General features: G+C 41.6%; 1 protein-coding gene across 4 annotated transcripts; it reads right to left on the bottom strand.

The window, feature by feature from the left end:
* Positions 1–2,168: 2,168 nt before the first annotated feature.
* On the bottom strand, positions 2,169–17,886 carry LOC133410001 (E3 ubiquitin-protein ligase TRIM8-like). 4 transcript variants are annotated; one of them, XM_061690682.1, is made up of 8 exons: positions 17,586–17,886; positions 16,015–16,095; positions 14,575–15,204; positions 5,900–5,995; positions 4,984–5,217; positions 4,126–4,157; positions 3,862–3,977; positions 2,169–3,742 (listed from the first exon to the last, which is right to left on the bottom strand). In XM_061690682.1, the coding sequence occupies exons 3-8, from the start codon at positions 15,166–15,168 to the stop codon at positions 3,150–3,152; spliced, it is 1,665 nt and encodes a 554-aa protein (XP_061546666.1). In that variant the 5' UTR covers positions 15,169–15,204; positions 16,015–16,095; positions 17,586–17,886; the 3' UTR covers positions 2,169–3,149. The 4 variants fall into 4 exon arrangements, with proteins under 4 accessions (XP_061546666.1, XP_061546665.1, XP_061546664.1 ...); XM_061690681.1 differs by lacking the exon at positions 16,015–16,095; XM_061690680.1 differs by lacking the exon at positions 16,015–16,095 and having other exon boundaries at positions 17,545–17,886.
* Positions 17,887–19,422: the final 1,536 nt, after the last annotated feature.

Raw genomic sequence — 19,422 nt, forward strand, 5'->3', positions numbered from 1 at the left:
TTATTCACACTCTGACATACAGTAACTTGACAAGCAGCTCCAATAATGAGACTGAGACACGATTCTGCCAAGAGCAGGATGTTGGCTAGAAGTCCTATTTTTGTTGTTTTCACCTCCTAAAAGAGAGCAAGTGTTAAGGTGGAGTGACTTTCTAATGAGGCCAAGCAAGTCAAAATGGAAATGCCCCAGATAAATCGGAAATCACAGGCAAATCCCAAAGTACGCAAAAATAAAACTCCAATAAAATAGTAAAATAACCCGTAGAGTGATCGGGCTACTTGCCAAAGCACCCCTTCATGTCGGTGTTAAGACGAACATTGCGATGTGATACGACATTCACAAAGTGATTACAGACGAGTCTTCTAATAGGAGCCAGTGTGGTACAGTGGATATACAGTGGGTACGGAAAGTATTCAGACCCCCTTAAATTGTTCACTCTTTGTTATAGTGCAGCCATTTGCTAAAATATTTTAAGTTAATTTTTTTCCGCATCAATGTACACAAAGCACCCCATATTGACGGCAAAAAACAAACAAACAACGGAATTGTTGAAATTTGCCACTCCTTCGGTATTTTAGCTGTATGCTTAGGGTCCTTGTCTTTTTCGACGGTGAACCTTCGGCCCAGTCTGAGGTTCTGAGCACTCTGGAGAAGGTTTTCGTCCAGGATATCCTTGTACTTAGCCGCATTCATCTTTCCTTCGATTGCAACCGGTCGTCCTGTCCCTGCAGCTGAAAAACACCTCCACAGCATAATGCTGCCACTACCATGCTTCACTGTGTGGACTGTATTGGACAGGTGATGTGTAGTGGAGAAAGTGGCTTCCACTAAGAATTAAGGCCAACAATTTCTATCTTGGTCTCATCAGACCAGAGAATCTTATGTCTCACCATCTTGGAGTCCTTCAGGTTTTTTTTTTTTTGTTTTGTTTTTTTTACGCAAACTCCATGCAGGCTTTCATGTGTCTTGCACTGAGGAGAGGCTTCCGTCGGGCCACTCTGCCACAAAGCCCCGACTGGTGGAGGGCTGCAGTGATGGTTGACTGTCGAGAACTTTCTCCCATCTCCCGACTGCATCTCTGGAGCTCAGCCACAGTGATCTTTGGGTTCTTCTTTACCTCTCTCACCAAGGCTCTTCTCCCCTGATTGCTCAGTTTGGCCGGACAGCCAGCTCGAGGAAGGGTTCTGGTTGTCCCAAACGTCTTCCATTTAAGGATCACGGAGGCCACTGTGCTCTTAGGAACCTTAAGTGCAGCAGAAATGTTTTCGCAACCTTGGCCAGATCTGTGCCTTGCCACAATTCTGTCTCTGAGCTTTTCAGGCAGTTCCTTTGACCTCTATTTCTCAGTCGCTCTGACACTGTGAGCTGTAAGGTCTCATATAGACAGGTGTGTGGCTTTCCTAATCAAGTCCAATCAGTATAATCAAACACAGCTGGACTCCAATGAAGGTGTAGAACCATTTTAAGGATGATCAGAAGAAATGGACAGCACCCGAGTTAAATATATGAGTGTCACATCAAAGGGTCTCAATACTTATGGTTGTGTGATATTTCAGTTTTTCTTTTTTAATAAATCAGCAAAAATGTCTACAATTACGTTTTTTTCTGTCAACATGTGGTGCTGTGGGTACATTGAGGGGAAAAAATTAACCTAAATGATTTTAACAAATGGCTGCAATATAACAAAGAGTGAAAAAAATTAAGGGGGTCTAAATACTTTCCTTTACCCACTGTAAAAAGTCTGCACACCCCTTTTCAAGTGTTGTCTTTGGGTCAAACATACCTTTTGGAATTATGGCCAAAAAGTGCAACCTTGGTTCCCCCCCCCGAAGGTCAAAGACCATCAAAAACGAATCAGCCGAGCGTCTTCATGTCCATGTCTTACAATCAGATAGCAATTTGTGAGCTTAATGACTGGTAGAAAATGTCGATATTTCCAAGAAAGAAACATTGTGTCATATGCTGACATATTGACAAAATAACAGATCTTGAAAGTTCCCATCAGGGTCTTGATGAGCTTCTGTTACAAATGTATTTTTCACCTCCCTTACTAGTCAACCTTTCTTCCTCAAGGACATGGTCAGCTGCCATCAAAAACTAATCAGCTGAATTGGCAAGATAATGTTCGAAAAACACAAGTTAAGGAAGAAAATCCCCACACACTGACAATTGATATTTATTTCCACTGATTCTGGTTTCTTGAAACCTTTACAAATGTGTTCAAATCCTGACAAACATCTGTGGTCCATTGTTTGATTCAAGCCACGTGGACATTTTTTTAGGCACTGATGTCTGTTCAGTCACTGCAGTTTCTTTAAATGATTTCACCTCCTTTGACATACACTTGACTGACTGCATTGATCTAGGAATATATTATCCACATTATAATGTCAACATGAGTTGACAGTATAAGATAAAGCTGTAGATGGGAATAGAACAGATTTTAAAAATATAATAGGGGAAAATAAGTTTAATCATATTACTTTAACATAAAAGTGCCAATCTCATTACTTTATGTAATCATTTAACCATCAAACTGGGGACTTCAATGGGTACACTTGGACAATTAGAACCAGTAAAAATACTCCAGCCATCCTTTTCAGTACCGCTTGTTGTCATTAGGATACCGGGTGTGCTGCAGCCGATCCCAGCTGACTTTGGGCAAGAGGCGGGCTACACCCAGGATTTGTCACCAGGAAATCGCGTGACACATATGGACAAAGAACCATTCATACCTATAGACAATTTAGAGTCCTCAATTAACCTATAAAACAAGCTTTTGGAATGTGGGAGGAAGCCAGAGAAACCCCACACACGCACAAGGAGAACATGCAAACTCCACAGAGGAAGGTCGAACTACTGCTAATGATTTTAACAATATGTTTATTAATGTGGAGCATAAAATATTAGAAACATATACACATGAACATTGCCGTTCTACACAACTGTAAACTACAGCCACAATAATAAATATATTGTTAAATTATTAATTAGTGCGCAGTATCATCATTGTAAAAGCAGAATTGTTTAACCAGCTCTTATATTGGATCTCATTGGGTCGTGGATGCATTAATAAGAAGAGAACGCTGAATGTATTCTTAATCCAAAATGAAGAAAAAAGTGAAGCTCGTGTTGATTTGACCACATTGTTACTTGGTGCCGTAATGCTTGGTTGAAGACTGGCCGTACAGGCCAAAATAGTCAGGGCGCCTGGATGCCTGTGAGGCTTCCATCAGTCCCCTCATGGGTAAATGCTGCAGGGGCTGGCTGCCAGGTATGGTGCCAAACTCCTGAGAGGTGATGGGGGCGAACGAGTCATGTGTCGGGTAAAGGGGCTGGGCAGCTGCAGGCCTGGAGCACATCAAGACTTTCCTGCCGTCGTACACAGCCTGTTGGGACGCGCCGCCGCCGCCGCGGAGGTGTGATGGGAAAATGGCCTCAGAGTGTTGGCCCACCACGTGATGGTCCGAAGTGTCCAGGAAGAGACTGTGGCCTTGACCAGAGTGAGCGTTCTGCCCCAGAGCATCAGAGGAGAACATGTTTGAGCTGCGTTGGCTGTGTTCAGTCAGGAGAGGCATTTTGTTGGTGTAGAGCAAAGCTGGAATATGCTGCGAAGTGGCGTTTTCTGTGGCACTCTCCAGGAAAGCCATGCCATATTTCCTCTTATTGAGTCCGGAGCGAGCACCAACAGGGCTTAACTGTGTCTGGACTATCTCGAGGATAGACACCTCATTGACAGGTTCTGATAATGACAAGACAGGATTAAGCTATTTCGGTCAGACCAGACAGAAACCTAGGAATTACTTGCCAAAGAATATAAAAAAAAAAAAGAAAAAGAAAAAGAAATAAGATCCATCCTACCGTCCAGGATTTTGCGCAGATTCTTTTCCTGTGTTGAGAGGCCAGAGGAGAAATGATGAGCGCTGATTTGGCCCACCGAGACTGGAGGCACAGAACTGCTCAGCTGCAAATTGGACCTGAAATGATCATTTCAATTGAAATACCCAATTTATTTTAAATTAATTCTAACAAATGTTTTATGCTTTACTCTTTTGCTGATGCTAAAACAAATATCAACAAAACTATCCGGTATGGTTGAAACCAAATTGAAAATATCACGCTTACCTATCAGTTAGTAGTTGGTAAGGTTTTGTGTTCTGGAAAGGAAAATACACGTGTCAATTTGATAGAAAATCTGCTTTTATATTTTCAAGACAAATGTAAGACTGCAACGTGAGCAAGAGCATTGACTTCATGGCTGAATATGTTCACGTTTAAGACGATGTGAAGCTAAATTATGATACAACAGCAAACGATATGCAAACTACAGATAAAAGCGATGATGTGACAGGAAACAAAATGTTAGGACATGATGAAATTTAAGAAAGATATCACACAATATGAAAGGAGACCATACAGTGGGACCCAATACGACGGTATTAGATACGATAAGCAAAGAAAATATGATATATAGATAAAACCCGATATGAAACAATAAGGTAGGACACAATAGGATATGATACAATAGGATAGAATACGATGCGATAAAACAATACGACAAAATCGCATAAGATAGGAAGATGAGAGGATAACACTGTAGGAAAGAATATGACAGGATGATATGATATGATAAGGTAGGTAAAAGGTAAATTGAAGAATTGTAGGTAAATAACATTTCATAACTTTCATCTGGCAACTAGAATTAAAATCAATACAAGAGAATTAGCGCCAGCTCTTGCATGGTTTAATGGATTTAATTATGCAAGAGCATCATTTCTTCAATCATGTTGGCATTTCAAGTAGATACATAAATGAGATTAGATAAGAAAGACCAAGAGTTACATTCCTCATTTCTCTTAAGCATGCTCAATCACGATCTTGCTCGTCTTTGTTTGATGCCAAATGGTGGTTGCGACTGACACACACACACACACACACAAAAATAATTAAAAAAAAAAACAAAACAAAAAAACCGAAAAGAACCTTCATAAAGTTGATGTTGTCGGCTCTTTGAAAGAAGGCTTGAACTGAGCTCAGGAGTTTTTCCGCTTGCTGCCGCCGCTCGTTGAGGTGCAAAACCTGCTGGGAGTTTTTCCTCCTGTACGAGCTGTACGCTCTCTCCAGCATCTGAATACTTTCACACTGTTTGGCTTCCAGCAAGCTGTGCATCCTCTGGTACTGGTCCCTGACTCTCTCCTTCAGGTCTGAAACTGCGTCCTGTGGAGAGTTGACAGGTTGTTATTTGAGGCCATGGTGTAAAATGGCCGCGAGATGATAAAACACGGCAGAGCTACTGAGCAGTGCAAGCCATTTGTTTTTGTGATTACTTCATCACTACCATCATGACCAACTATAAAATACAGTAGCGCAGAGGAAAAATGAGACAGGTTGTATTCCTAAAAAAACATTTCATAGTTTTGTAAGCTACTGTAACATTGCGCACATTTTGAACATTAATACGGCGCTTTAACGTAGCAAAGACAATTTTAAATGGTCAATTACAATGTACTGCACATAGAAATAATACCTACATAAAAAGGTTTAAAAACAAACAGTTCTGGTTAAATGCAAATGTATTGAACTTAGACGTTAAATACAGCTGAACTGTACTTAGGCAGTGATTCTTTTGCATGAACAATAGATGGAGCCCATGTACCACAAGCAGTACTCGTACCACACTTTTGAGAATCACTGCTGTACTGTACGTAACAGATAGAGGTGCAATCAAGAAAATCTTGTCATCTCATTCAAAATTAACAAGATTCTTAGTCGCACCGTGACAACCAATTCAGCAAATGTCTTGTCATTCCGACAAACACGCAGGAGCACACACTAGGACGCCAAAGTGAGGACGTTGACTATTGTCTCCCCCCGTAGGAACGTGTGCAGCGTGGTGTACCTTCATCAGTGTCTTGTCGGACTCCAGCTTGGTAATGTGCTCATCGATGTTCTGAACACGACCCTCCAGTCTGTCTTGTTGTCTCATTAGCGCGGCCTGTAGAAAGACGACCAACAGGAGATGGATAAGACGGACAAATGCGTAATACAAGGAACCGCAAACGGAATCAACCCTTTCACCATTTGCTGCTTTAGAACCACAATCCGGATTGTGGTTTCATCAGCTATTTTTGGATTTGGATTTCTTCCTATTGCATTTCTCTCGTTGCACTAAGTTGATAATACAATATGCAGACAGCAGTGTTAACCTTCCACTTGGGTAGAGTACACACCAAGAAAACTTGCCCAGATTCTTCTTCCAGGTCATGTTTCAATCTGCTTGGCAGATCTCACAGGACACATACAGATAGTCATCGCCTCTTATATTTCAACATGGTGTGACCTGCCTAGAACTCAAGTGGGAATCATAATGTCTAAACCCCTCTCTGAGCTCATCAGTACAGCACTAATATTAGTCATTCTGTGCAGAGGATAAAGATTATATGACTGTGGATATTGTTAGGTTGTCTGTCTACATGTTATGTCAAACAGTGTCAAATAGACACTTTGCTTTTGTCTCCAATCAGTAAAAAAGGTCATAACTGTAACAATCCTCCCATAGATGTTCTTCACATACACAGACATTAAATACTATATGTACATACAGTACATATTGATTCCCTTTGAACTTGAGATAACCAAAAACAGCAGAACTTACCGCAGCACATAAACACTGTCACAGATTAATTAAAGTGCGGAGAATACTTCCACAGTATTAAAGATGATTTTGGGTTATGCGGCAGCAGGGTCTTAAAATGACAATTAGTAGAATCTTTGATTTGTGTTTGTCTGTGTTTATATTACGGCAAGCTACTGTACGTGACTTATTCGTTCCGTTCTGTCTGCGTGAGTTCCTGCCAATTTGCTGCATTTCTTCATAATAGTCATTTTTATCTTCTTTTAAACTCTAGTTTACTGTGACAGAAATTGTAACAACAACACTTTAAAGGCCTCCCCTATAATGCATTCATATGCGTCGTGAAAATGCGGTATTTTGAAACCCTTCTTAATTTTTGACAACGGAACCAATCTGAAAAGAACTAAACAGAACTGCCTGGCTTATGAGTCACATCAGCAACCGCCTCCAAAATCCCCAGTGGACAGAGGAAGCAACTGCTGCCAGGCACAACAGCAAACATTCATCTATGAGAACACTGACAACTGCACAAATCCACCTGACCCCAGCTGTCCACTGTTGGGAACCGTCCCACTTCCTGTGTGTGGAGTACAGAGAGTCCCACAGGGCTTGAAGAACTAAATAGAATTCTTCTCAGTTTAGTGCTGCAGATGGAAATCAATGTAGAGTCTCAGGCTGATTGATGACAGAGAGCATAGGGGCACTCTTTAATGATCTTGGTAGTGCATGGAAAAGCCACTTGTGCACAAAGTATAAGAGAGGGCAACAAAGCCTGCTGGATTATCTAATGTGCATGTGGGGGAGGAGACGCTCACTAGCCCCGCTCTGCTTTCTCCTCTCGCTCGCCACATGCATCGCTTCCGTCATTGTTGTTTGCATTGGCCTCTGCAGCAGCGACACAGTGTCACGTCTGTGTGCGGACCGCCGGGGACCAAGAGGGAAAGTGCTGAATGAAAGTGAGAAAACTCACAAAAAGGAAGCAAGGGAGAGAAGATTTGAGCTCAAAAATGGGAGAGAAAGAGGACATTCCTGCGGTTTCCAGCAAACGTTGTATCACAGCAACCAGCCTCTTCAGCTGCCTACAACAAGCCACTAGATTCAACTACAACAACACTGCAACTCATCTCAGTGATGACGAGTGCTTGGAGCGCTCCAAGGAGACTGCATTCACAAGTCTTTCATTATTTGAAATAAATTGCAGTTTGACAAGCAGGACTCAGGGAGAGCTACTCTCCTAGACAACATGCTACAACGTGCATGCACCTGCACAATCTAATGAGACAATTTAAAATTCTGTTGAAATATTCCAGCGGTTCTTAGTTAGCAGTGTTTCGAGTACGGTTATAAACTGGTTCTGGTTATAAGCTGTGATTACCAATTGACCACGGAGAGAGATGGTGATAGATAGAAAGAAAAAAAAAAAAAAAAAAAAAAAAAAGTTGGAAACGACCACACAGGCTACTTTATTAGGTACACTTGCACTATTGAAAATAATCTAATACAACTACACTTAATTCTTTATATCCTATTTAATTATCTTATTACACTAGGTTTTATAAAGTACAATATTATAGAGTCCTATTTTTCTTAATTAAAAACAAAAACAACCATTTGTGTTTTCTGGGGGGAGGCTCTAACGGATTGATGGCATTTCAATTAATTTCAATAGGGAAAGATGATTTCGGATAAGAGTGTTTTCAACTACAAACGTGGGGGTCACAGAACGAGTTCCACCCGTATCTCAAGGCACCACTGTATGTTGAAGTGATACATCTCGATCTTTGTGTGTCGGGGAGGGGCCAAGTTAAGCCTGGGCTGTTGGTGGAAATTACAGAGAGTCTCTGCCACATGGAATCCTAGTGTGTGGCATATGTATGGTTGGAAATAATAAAGTCAATTATACACTTTTCTAGGAGCCCGCGTCAATTATTCGCGGCACGGCTCAGGCCCTATCCCCCGCGAATTACAGTCAGTGTTCGCGCTGCCCACTCACTACCTCGCCAATGGCGAAATAAAACCGGGTGTGGCGATGTGAATATTGCCCACGTTAGCAATGCTGGGGAATCAATATCGCCTGCGTTAAAAACCCTGACAGATAAAAGTTAAAGTGAGCACGCTCATTCTGGCTTGTGTGGAAGTTATTAGCCACTTGTGGCTTTCCCAGCTGCAGGGAGCGGCCCATCGGGGAAGAGAAGACCCGATGCTGCCTGCTCGGCACTGACGTGAATCAAATTATCGCGACGTACATCTGAAGTGTTACTGGTCAGTGTGTCCTGCAATTCACATTAGTACTCGCAGCTAACTAGCTGCCTTCTTCATCAATGCGCGAGCCGCCAATCCCAGTTACGTTGTGTCATGGGGGTGTCACTGGCTATGTAATTCAGTGGAAGTCCAAGGGGAGGACCAGCGGGACTTTGTGCCCCTTAACACGGTGCTTAAACCACATACAGTATCATAGAGTAACCGAGTGAGATCTTGCAATGACTCAATCATGAGGAGTTTGAGTCACAAAATGGGAACAGCTTTTCTGCATGTCTTCCTGTTTCCTACAGTTCCCTTTGGTCTGGTATCGTGCTTGAAACGTAGCACAAGGTTGCTGATCCTCTCCAAAGCAGTGTGAAAGCCTACCTTTATCAAGATTAAATCCAACAATTGTCACTTTCCCCACTGTCCTATTAAAGCATCCGCACAGCCACCGGTTGCCAGGAAGCTCATGTTAAAATGCAGAGCCTCTGGGTCAATGAACAGAGAGCCTCTTTCACAATCAAAAGACAGCTGATGTCAACCCACAGACTGATTCATTGCCACGCACATACAAGATACTGGGGGAAAAAAAAAAAAATGTTGCCTGCTGAGAAAAGTAAGGTGCGGTTGCGTGGGAGGACTCCTCTGTCCCTGGAATGACATTAGTCTTTTATTACTCTGCCTTTCTTCTATCTAGCCACTCTCAAAGTCTCCTTTGAGAGCCGCTGTCCCAAAGATAACCAAAGATATGAACACAGTCACGTTGGTATTTCCATCTTTGTTTATCCCAAAAGCAACAAGGCAGCTGCCAAGGGAATTGGAAAGATTTTCTACCAAAATAGACCACAGCTCCCTCTAGGACAGGGGTGGGGAACAGTTTTCCTATCAGGGGCCATTTCAGTTTTTCCCCTAACAGGTCCTCTTAGGTTTTATTTGTTTTTAGAATTACATGGTAGGGCAGATCAAATGCTGAGGCGCCCTGTATATGGCCCAGGGGCTGTACGTTTTCCACCCTGCTCTTGGGGGGCTTCTTCACATGGATCCACTCCTGATACTTTATTAAATAACCCTGCGAGCAAAACTCCAACCTTTGTAGCATGTGACAATATCAGGACAGTGTTAATGTGGGAAGTGAATGAGCAGTGAATCCTGGACGGATCTCTTTACCGTTTAGCATATACAGCTGTGAGAGAATAGATGGTGTGCATGTGTGTGTATGTGTGTGTGTCTGTGTATGCATGCATGTGTGGTGAGCAGCTGTGGAAAGGGCTGAACAGACATCTTTTGTCCCAATAATAGCTCTCCGCGCCGAACAACAATTTGCACCAAAAAACGTCTAATTTAGAACTCTGTGAACTTCATGTGAGCCTGCGACTTTCTCATCAGGAATGGGGAAACCTGTCCCACCCCCATACATGGGTCAGATACTAAAACCAACCTGATTTTAAACCCAAATCCCCACTTTGGGCTTGTAGGCTGTAACAAAAGATCACCCAAGCCATCTTGTGCAGCTTTACGGTTTTGGTAGTTTGGTACATTAGGGCTTTTATTGCTCTCCCATTGTAAAGGGTCCCAAATATCAGACCTGAAGTGTTCCATTTTTCGAAAGGGTGACTGGGCGGAACAAATAAGCTGCATTGCGCCCTGGAAAACAACATTGCGGAGTGATCACATCAGAGTCTACTGGAATGTCCTTCAAGATGCTGTCTCCACCTATTTCCAAGATCATCTTTAATACTGCACAGGAAACTTGCTTTTAACAAGCCTTACGACTCCACACTTTCACAAAAATGTTTTTACTTTGGTACTCTTGATTTGGTTAGCAACAAAGTTCAAATTGTCCAAGCAGTTAAATATTCGTGCGTGTACAATAGCATCTATGGACTGAGGTAATTACAGTTATTTCAGATTAGAAAATGGAGGAGTTTGTTTGTCTTCAGTGGATGACACCCGAGTAGACTAATTGAGGCATGCGTGTGTATTAAAAGAACGCACATTATATGGGGAAACACTGTAGTTAGTGTCATAGCTTTCTATGTGTCATCCCTGTCATTGACAGGCTCTCAGTCCAGGCACCCCATCTGCCAACTCTAATCAGTTGGGAAAGCCTGAACATGATGATAGAGTCAATACCACTATGAAGTGCCTTTGGTTTCCTCATCAGAATCACTGCGTCATCCTGAAAATGTAGCTCCACGTAGATTGAAACTCTGACGTCTTATCATAAGTGGCCTAACATTTCTTTTTATTGAATGTATGTGATAGGGGCATTTCTCACACACTGCTCCGCTACACTTTTCCAGTGTGTGTGTGAGATAAGTGGTTAAATGATACTAAATCTTTTTTAACCTGGTCTTATTGTCCACAACCAGTTATTTGATAAAACAAGTCATTTTGATCATGCGTAATCTACTTTCATGATCATATTGAACATTTTGTGTGTCCCTGAAATTGCTGTCATTATGGGGTAACTACCCTCTTTAAGAAACCCTCAGATTTTTTCAGTGACATTATGACCAGTATTTTGTCTCATTAAATGCTAACATTAGCCAAAAATCTCCACCCTGTCATTGTCCACCCTGTCAGCAAGCACACATTTTCCTGTTTGCATGTACATTGTCTTCTTGCAGTTAATTAATGCATTTATTTTTTTTAAGTGTGGGAGCCAGATATACACGATATATTTTCCTAGAAAAATATTTTGATCAACCATAATATCGTTGTTTTTTTCTTATCCCGCTAAAATAATGAAAAATAAGGCCCGCAGGTTGCAAGACTGTGTGGTTGGTCAACTGAAGATGAGCCCTTTAGCTGTCAATCAAATATACATTCGCTAACTTCACTGTAGTCAACTACTGGCTGAATAACATGTGCCTCCGAGGTTATGCTTAAGAAACATTGACCTTTCCCGCGTTTGTGTTAATTGGGGACTAACACACAGAACAACTCGGAGTGAGGTACCACTGCTGAGGTACCACTGCGTCTCCACGGTGCAGCACGGTGTTTAGCTTCTAAGCTAGCTAGCCTGTTACCTCATAGGCTAGCGAACATGATAAAACAGTTAACTTCCCATTGTGTGTGTTAATTGGGGACTACACACACACACACACACACACACACACACACACAACTTGGAGCAGGGTGCGTACATTTCTTACGACGTCTCTGCGGTGGAGCGAGCTTTTCAACTGTTGGCATGTTAGCTCGCGGGCTAATTCATTAGCATGCGGGCTAGCAAACATAATAAACAGTTAACTTTCCCTTAAGTGTGTCTGTTGAGTGCTACGCACTGCACATGGAGCAAGGCTGTGGAATATTGGACAGAGCCGACACCCGTTGAGCAACATTCCATGAGCCCACGAGTGGCTAATGGCACAGCCGTCCCACTCTCCATCGGCTCACCACAACAGGTTCCGCGGTAAAACTGTAATTCGCAGTTCTGCTTTTCAATGTGTTTTTTTGGGGCGCAAAATGTGAATTTTAACTCGCAAACTGCGATGTGAGACTGCTTAATTCGAGCCTTGCACTTACAAGTTTTTTGAGATAGAGTAATTTGGATGATTTTTTTTGCTTTGACTCGCGAGCCCAGCTTTGAGATACGAGCGCTGGATGGTGTCAGTGAAAATTCAACTCACTTCACGATAACAGTGGACAATTCATAAAAAAAAAACATTCAAACTATTTACTCCCACTCCCAGTGTCCTTAATGTCAAACTTAACACAGAACAAAGAGAATTACATGTGTAGTTAAAACAACCACAGCTTTGCTTTAGGAAAGTCCGCTTAGCTTAATGCTAACAAACAATGCAAAACACCATTGACATGCTCATGGTTAGCATCGATAGTCATGGTTTTAGTCGCAACGGCTATTTGAACACAAACAGCGGAACAACACACATAGACAGATAATGAAGAAGCTCGCAAACTCCTCCATAGGATATGTCATACAGCGGCTAAAATAAGTATTTAACACCTCACCATTTTTCTCACTAAATATACATCCAAAGGTGCTAGCAACCTGAAAATTTCACCAGATGTTGGGAACAACCCAAGTAATCCATCCACATAAAGAAAGTAGAACAAATAATTTCAGACATTAAGTCGTGTGTAAAAATGTGAGATGACACAGGAAAAAAAGTATTGAACACAAAGAAAGGGATGTGCAAAAAGGCATGGAAAGCAACAACAACTAAAATCTATCAATAATCACACAGCAATCGAGCTCCATGTCAGTGCAAATGAATATCAGCTGGTTCAGTCCTAATTGATAGCCTACAAAAAGGTCTCATTGCCAAGGTGTGAGTCAAGACACATCTCATGGTGGGTAAGAGCAAAGAGCTGCCTCAAGACCATCACAAAGTAATTGTTACAAAACATAACGAGGGCATTGGTTACAGGCGCATATGTAGGCTTCTGAACGTCCCAGTAAGCACGGTTGGGGCCATAATATGTAAGTGGAAAGCTAATCATACCACCATAAATTTGCCTCGATCAGGTGCTCCTCGCAAGATTTCTGACAGAGGGGTGCAAAGAATAATCAGAAGAGTTGTCCAAGAGCCAAGGACCACCTGTGAAGAGCTTCAAAAAGACCAGGAATTAGCAGGTACTGTTGGCACAAGGAAAACAGTGAGTAATCCAGTCCGCCAGCCGCCATGGCGTGTATGCACGCTCGCCACGCAAGACCCCATTGCTAAAAAAAAAAAAACATCTCAAAGTTTGTTTAAAGTTTGCTGAACAGCATTTGGAAAAGCCAGTTAAATACTGTAAGAATATAGTCTGATGAGAGCAAAATTGAACTGTTTGGATCCCATAATGCACACCACCTTTGGAAGAGAAATGGCACTGCACATCACCCTAAAAACACCACACCAACAGTGAGGTTCGGAGGTGGGAACATGATGGTGTGGGGCTGCTTTTCGGAAAATGGTACTGGTAAACTTCACATTATTGAAGGAAGGGTGAATGGGAAAATGTACAGAGACATTCTTGACAAAAATCTGCTGCCGTCTACGAGGATGATGAAAATGAAACGAGGGCGGACATTTCAGCAGGATAATGATCCAAAACATACTGCCAAGCAAACTCTCAATTGGTTTCAAAGAAAAAAATAAATGCTAGAATGGCCCAGGCCAATCACCTGACTTGAATCCAATCAAAAATCTATGGAAAGAACGGAAACTCACGGTCCATAAAAGAAGCCCACAGAACCTTCAAGATTTGAAGACTGCTTGTGTGGAGGAAGGGGCCAAACTCACACCAGAGAAATGCATGCGACTAGTTTCTCCAAACAGGAGGCGTCTTGAAGCTGTCATTGCAAACAAAGACCTTTGGACAAAGTATTAAATAAACACCAGTTGTCGTGTGCAATACTTTTTTACCGGTGTCATTTTACATGTTTACACAAAACTTAATTTCTGATCTTATTTGTCTGTATGGATTACTTGGGTTGTTCCCAACATCTGGTGAAATTTCCATGTCAATAGCACCTTTGGAAATATATTTAGTGAGAAAAATGGTCACGTGTTAAATACTTATTTCAGCCGCTGTATGACATATCCTATCGAAATAGCATCTTCGTATAATCTTGACGCTCATCACTTCTGACGGTCGTGGAGCACTTCAAGCCTCGGCTAATGTGAAAGGTATGGGCGGCATGACCAAGGTTAGACGCGTGCGCTCTCGTGGGTGTTGTTTACCTGCATGTGCATGTGTTGTGTGTCCACGTCGCAGACCGTGTGCCTTTGGGCGCTGCAATGGGAGATGCAGCAGAAGGGACACAAAGCCACCTGCTCTTCCTCGCAGTGAAGCAGCCTGTATTCATCGTGGCTGGGACACGTCCAGGCGCTCAACTCCTCGGCATCCACCAGCAGGTGACCGGGCGCCACGCACGGCTGCTGCAGGTGCGTGTGCACATGCATCTGGCAGCATGGCTCCTTGCAGCGCAGGCACACCTTCCTGACGGGCAGCGGCGGGCCTCGTCTGCACAAAACGCAGTGCAGTGCCACCGGGGACTTCTCAGAGTCCAACACATTGAATCTCTTGACGATATTGGCCAATTTGAAGTTCTTCTCCAGTAACGGCTTCTGTTCGTACTCATGGTTGCATTCGGGGCAGCGAACCCCTGCGCCGTTGTCTTTGGCCCACGCCTCTGAGATGCAACCTTTGCAGAAGTTGTGTTTGCATGGCAGCTGGATTGGCTCCTCGAACACATTCAGGCAGATAGGACACAGAAGCTCCTCCTCGAAACAGTTCCTCCAACTCGCATCCATGGCTGGAACTGCTCCAAACATTGACGGCAAGTAGAGTAAGTTCCTTGGAATACCTCGCTGTTGTAAAAAGAAAAAATTATCTTATGACAAACATGAAAAAAACAACAACTCTGAAATTGCCTTTATCTCCAGATATAGCGACTTGGTAAAATAGAATCCCAACAGATTCCAGTAATTTAAAGGGTTGAAGGTAAGAAATTACTGTAAGTAACCGACGTTAAAACACAATTGAGTTTCCAAGACATTGCTCATAAATTTGTAAATCTGACTCGAATGTTAAAGCTTCACCAGCCATAAACATCGCTGCACATCAATGAATAGAACGCCAATACACTCCAGTAATTCATAAAATAAAGGGTCGATGGTAATAAATAATATACAGTAGGTAACTCACAATAAAACAATACAATAGAATAAGGTTTCAGTAATGCAAACTTCAATTGTGGATGGTAAGAAACTATCCAGGGAACCTACAATCAAATACAATAAAAATAAAAAAAAAACATCATTTTTTAGGAAAACAAAAAGGGACAGTAAGTTTTTAAGTTAGCAAGATTTTAATCTAGCCATTTAAAGGCAGCAGGGTATGAAACTATACAGGTAACCTATAACAGAATGTAATGAAATAGAATAATGTTGCAGTAATGCAAATTTAATGGGTGGGTGTAAATATAGTATCCATGTAACCCGCAATAGAATACCTGTATAATATCAGTACACTCCAGCAATGCAAATTTAAAGGGTAAATAGTAAGAAACTATAGCAGTAACCCACAATAGAACAGAACAGAATAGCAACAGACCTTTTTCATAATGTTTGGAAACAGTAGGACGCCAGGGTGGCAGAAAGCTATTGACAACTGCTCACCTGAACTGAAAACGATGACAAAAACTTGTGTTTGGGGTTACACCACCAGCTATTCCCCCAAAGTTGTTGGGCCCCCCCACCCTGTCAAAATGTTTTTGATTAATCCAGCGAAACGTGGGTTGGGAGGATAAATCGAGGAGATGTTGTAAATAGTTGTACATTGCAAGACTGCCTCAATGCTTCTGCCATCCGGAAGTACGTGTGTTGTCATGGTGAAAAGGCTTAAAGAATGTCGATATGTCCCAGTAATGCAAATTTAAAGGGTGGTTGGGAAGAAACTAATCATAACCAACATTACATTAGAAGAGAACAAAATGGAAAACTCACCATGCTAGAGTCATGGAAATTTAGTGGTTGGTTTATAAAAAAAAAAAAAAAAAAAAAAAAAAAAAAAAAAAAAAGGCTTCTCAAAACCTTGAAAACAAATCAGTTTTTCAATTATTTTAAAATAAATGAAGTAACTCCATAGAGTTAATGGTGCATTGTTGTTGGTTCAAGTGTCATTAGGCAATCCAAGCAGGGGTTTACCAAAAAAAAAAAATAAAGTGTCAATTTGCTACAAAAGCAGAAATGTCACGCTCAGCTATGCTGACATTTTGTTTGTTATTATTTGAATGCCACATCTTAGCTTCCTGTCAGCGAACATTAGTGTTGGAATTCTCCTGGATATAATCGATTAGAATTAAATGCCAACAATTTTCAATACTGTACATTTTAAGGAGTGTGTGGTAAGAAACTATAAAACAATTGTAGGTTACCTGGCCAGTAGAGTACTTTGTACTGGAACACATCACATTGCCATTCTAGGTTCTTTTTTCGGTTGTTGTTTTTAATTATACTTATTATAATCCCTCAAGGGGAAGAATGGCAGTATGTTCCAGAAATTCAGAGTTAAAGAGTGGATGGTAAGAAACTCTCCAGTCAACCGACACTAGAATAGCGAATAGAATGTCAATATGTTCCAGTATTTCCGATTTAAAGAGTGAGTGAACTTTGCCATGTAGCCCACAATGACATACAATAGAAAGTCCACACATTTCAAGCAAATTTAAATTGTGGATGGTAAAATAAGAAACTATCCACGTAATCCAAAATAGAGCAGAATTAAATTGAATAAAGTTCCTGCAATGCAAATTTAAAGGGTGTATGTATTGTATTCCCTATTCTATTCCAACCCAAAATAGGAGAATAAAACATAATTCAATTGTCATGCTTTAGAAGGTGGTTGGGGAGAAATGGGCAATGTATTTTCATAGCTATAAATACGAATCAAAGTATTTAAATTGTTATTTTTTCAAATGAATTATAGAACTACGTACATTCAATTAATGACGTATTTTGTTGGTCGAGTGTCATTAAGCAATCCAAGCAGTTGCTTGTCGAAGAAAGGGGGGGGGGGTGTCAATTTGCTTTCAAGCAGAAATGTCACGCTGGCGTTTTTATTTGTTATTATTGGAACGCCACATCTTAGCTTCCCGTCGGCGAACATTAGTGTTGCAATTCTGCTAGATAAAACCAAAAGCGACGTACCAACTATCGGCTTTCCATGTCCTCCGCACACTCCAGCTCACCTTCTCGGCTTCTACGCTGTCCAAGCCCCGCGAGGAGAGCCCAGCTCCCCCGCTGCCAAGATCGCAGTTCGCCCCGACCAAACGAGCACCAGCCTCGAGCTTTTGTTTTATGTATTTTTTTTTCTTTTGCAAACGACATCCGTTGCTTTCCTCTACGCTCTAGTAACTGTTGCGTTGTATCGTCAACAAACCATCAAAGAACACGAAACCCGGGGGGGGGGGGGGGGGAGAAGAAAAAGAAAGAGAGAAAAAAAGAGTAGTAATCGGAGCTCTATTCGTCCACGCAGAGCGGCCCCTCTTGCTAATGTGACCCGTCCGAGTTGATACATACACGGGGAGGGGAGGGGAGGAGCCTCGGAGGAGGGCGGGCGCAGAGCCCAGCAGGCTGGGAGTCAGCAGCAATTACTTTTATGAGCTGAGGCCCCCTGGGGCCCGTGAAATATTGACAATAAATTTATAAGCACAACATAAAGCGTGGCAATGTGTAAATCTCAAAGATAACAGAAGCTGGGCATATTTTTGCGAGGCTAATATTTGCAAATTAGTAATCATGCACGTTTCCTTTAGTCCGGAACGATTTTGCATCCACCAATAATATTTCAAAGTTGAACTCATAGCAAATTAATTGAACTCCCCCCCTCACCCCCCCTCATAGGTATGTAAGGGAAACCATGTGATCTATCTAGGTTGCAGTTTTGTAAGTTGCAACACGATTTCAATTTTCATTAACATTCCAGCAAACATCCACGGTACTGGCCTGGCTGATTTAATTAAGATCTGTGAAGTCTTGTGTTCTCTCTCCCTTTTTAGTTCGAATTGTACAAAAGTAGAATGCATAAACCGAAGGCAAATTCAACATAATTCCATTAATTACACTGGGGAACAATTTGAAAAAATTTTTTTTGCTGATTAAAACTAAAATTGGGATGCTGATTCCAAAATTGCAGTTAGTTTTATTCTAGCATTCTGGAGTTTTTTTCTCCCCAGTTTACCCTCCAGATAAGCAAAAATCCACTGATTAGCTGTAGTAAGACTTGCCAGCTGATTACGATTGGACTCATCGACAGCTACGTGCCAACTTGTTTGTGCAGTCACAATTGAGACAGTGCGGTGAGAGGTGTGTGCAGCTCCCAATGGTCAGTACTATCAATATCTGCAAACAGAAAGCTAGCATAGTAGGAATTAAGAGGATTTTTGCCATATCCATTGTAAAACATAATAGTGTTAAAGAAACATTGCAGCCACGCCTGTTTCTTTCATATTTCATTGTATGTAAATATTTGAAAAGTTTGATAAAGAAAGGTTAGGGTTAAGTACAGTATTTTTTCATATTTAAAAAAAACAAACAGGGATCTATAGTTCAAAAACTTGACGTGCTAGAGAAAAACTGAGATCAGTTTTGGATTCCGCACCAAAACAATTGTTAAAAACTGTCAGACTTGTGTTCCCCAGTGATCTGTAGTGTCTGTCCTCATTTGGATCACAAGGGTGGATTTTGTTGTTGGGATGTAGGGTGGCAGGGCACATAAAAACACATTCTCACTCACATTCACACCTATGGGCTATTTAGCCTTTAACTGAATATGCATATTTTTGTAAGTCAGCAGAGTACCCACAAAAAACAAGCATGAGAACATGCAAAGCCTGACCTTAATTCAAATTGTGAACCTTAGAACTGTGAGACATAAATGCTAACCGGTGGTTACCGTGCTGCCAGAAGAAGATTACAACAGCCTAAATTAAAGACCTTATTTTGTCCAATTGGAACATGGTCATGCCTAATATTTTAGCAAGCATATAAATCAAACCCATATAGTGCTCATTCTTTAACATGTGC

This window comes from Phycodurus eques, chromosome 11, assembly GCF_024500275.1.
Source record: "Phycodurus eques isolate BA_2022a chromosome 11, UOR_Pequ_1.1, whole genome shotgun sequence".
Lineage (NCBI taxonomy): Eukaryota > Metazoa > Chordata > Actinopteri > Syngnathiformes > Syngnathidae > Phycodurus > Phycodurus eques.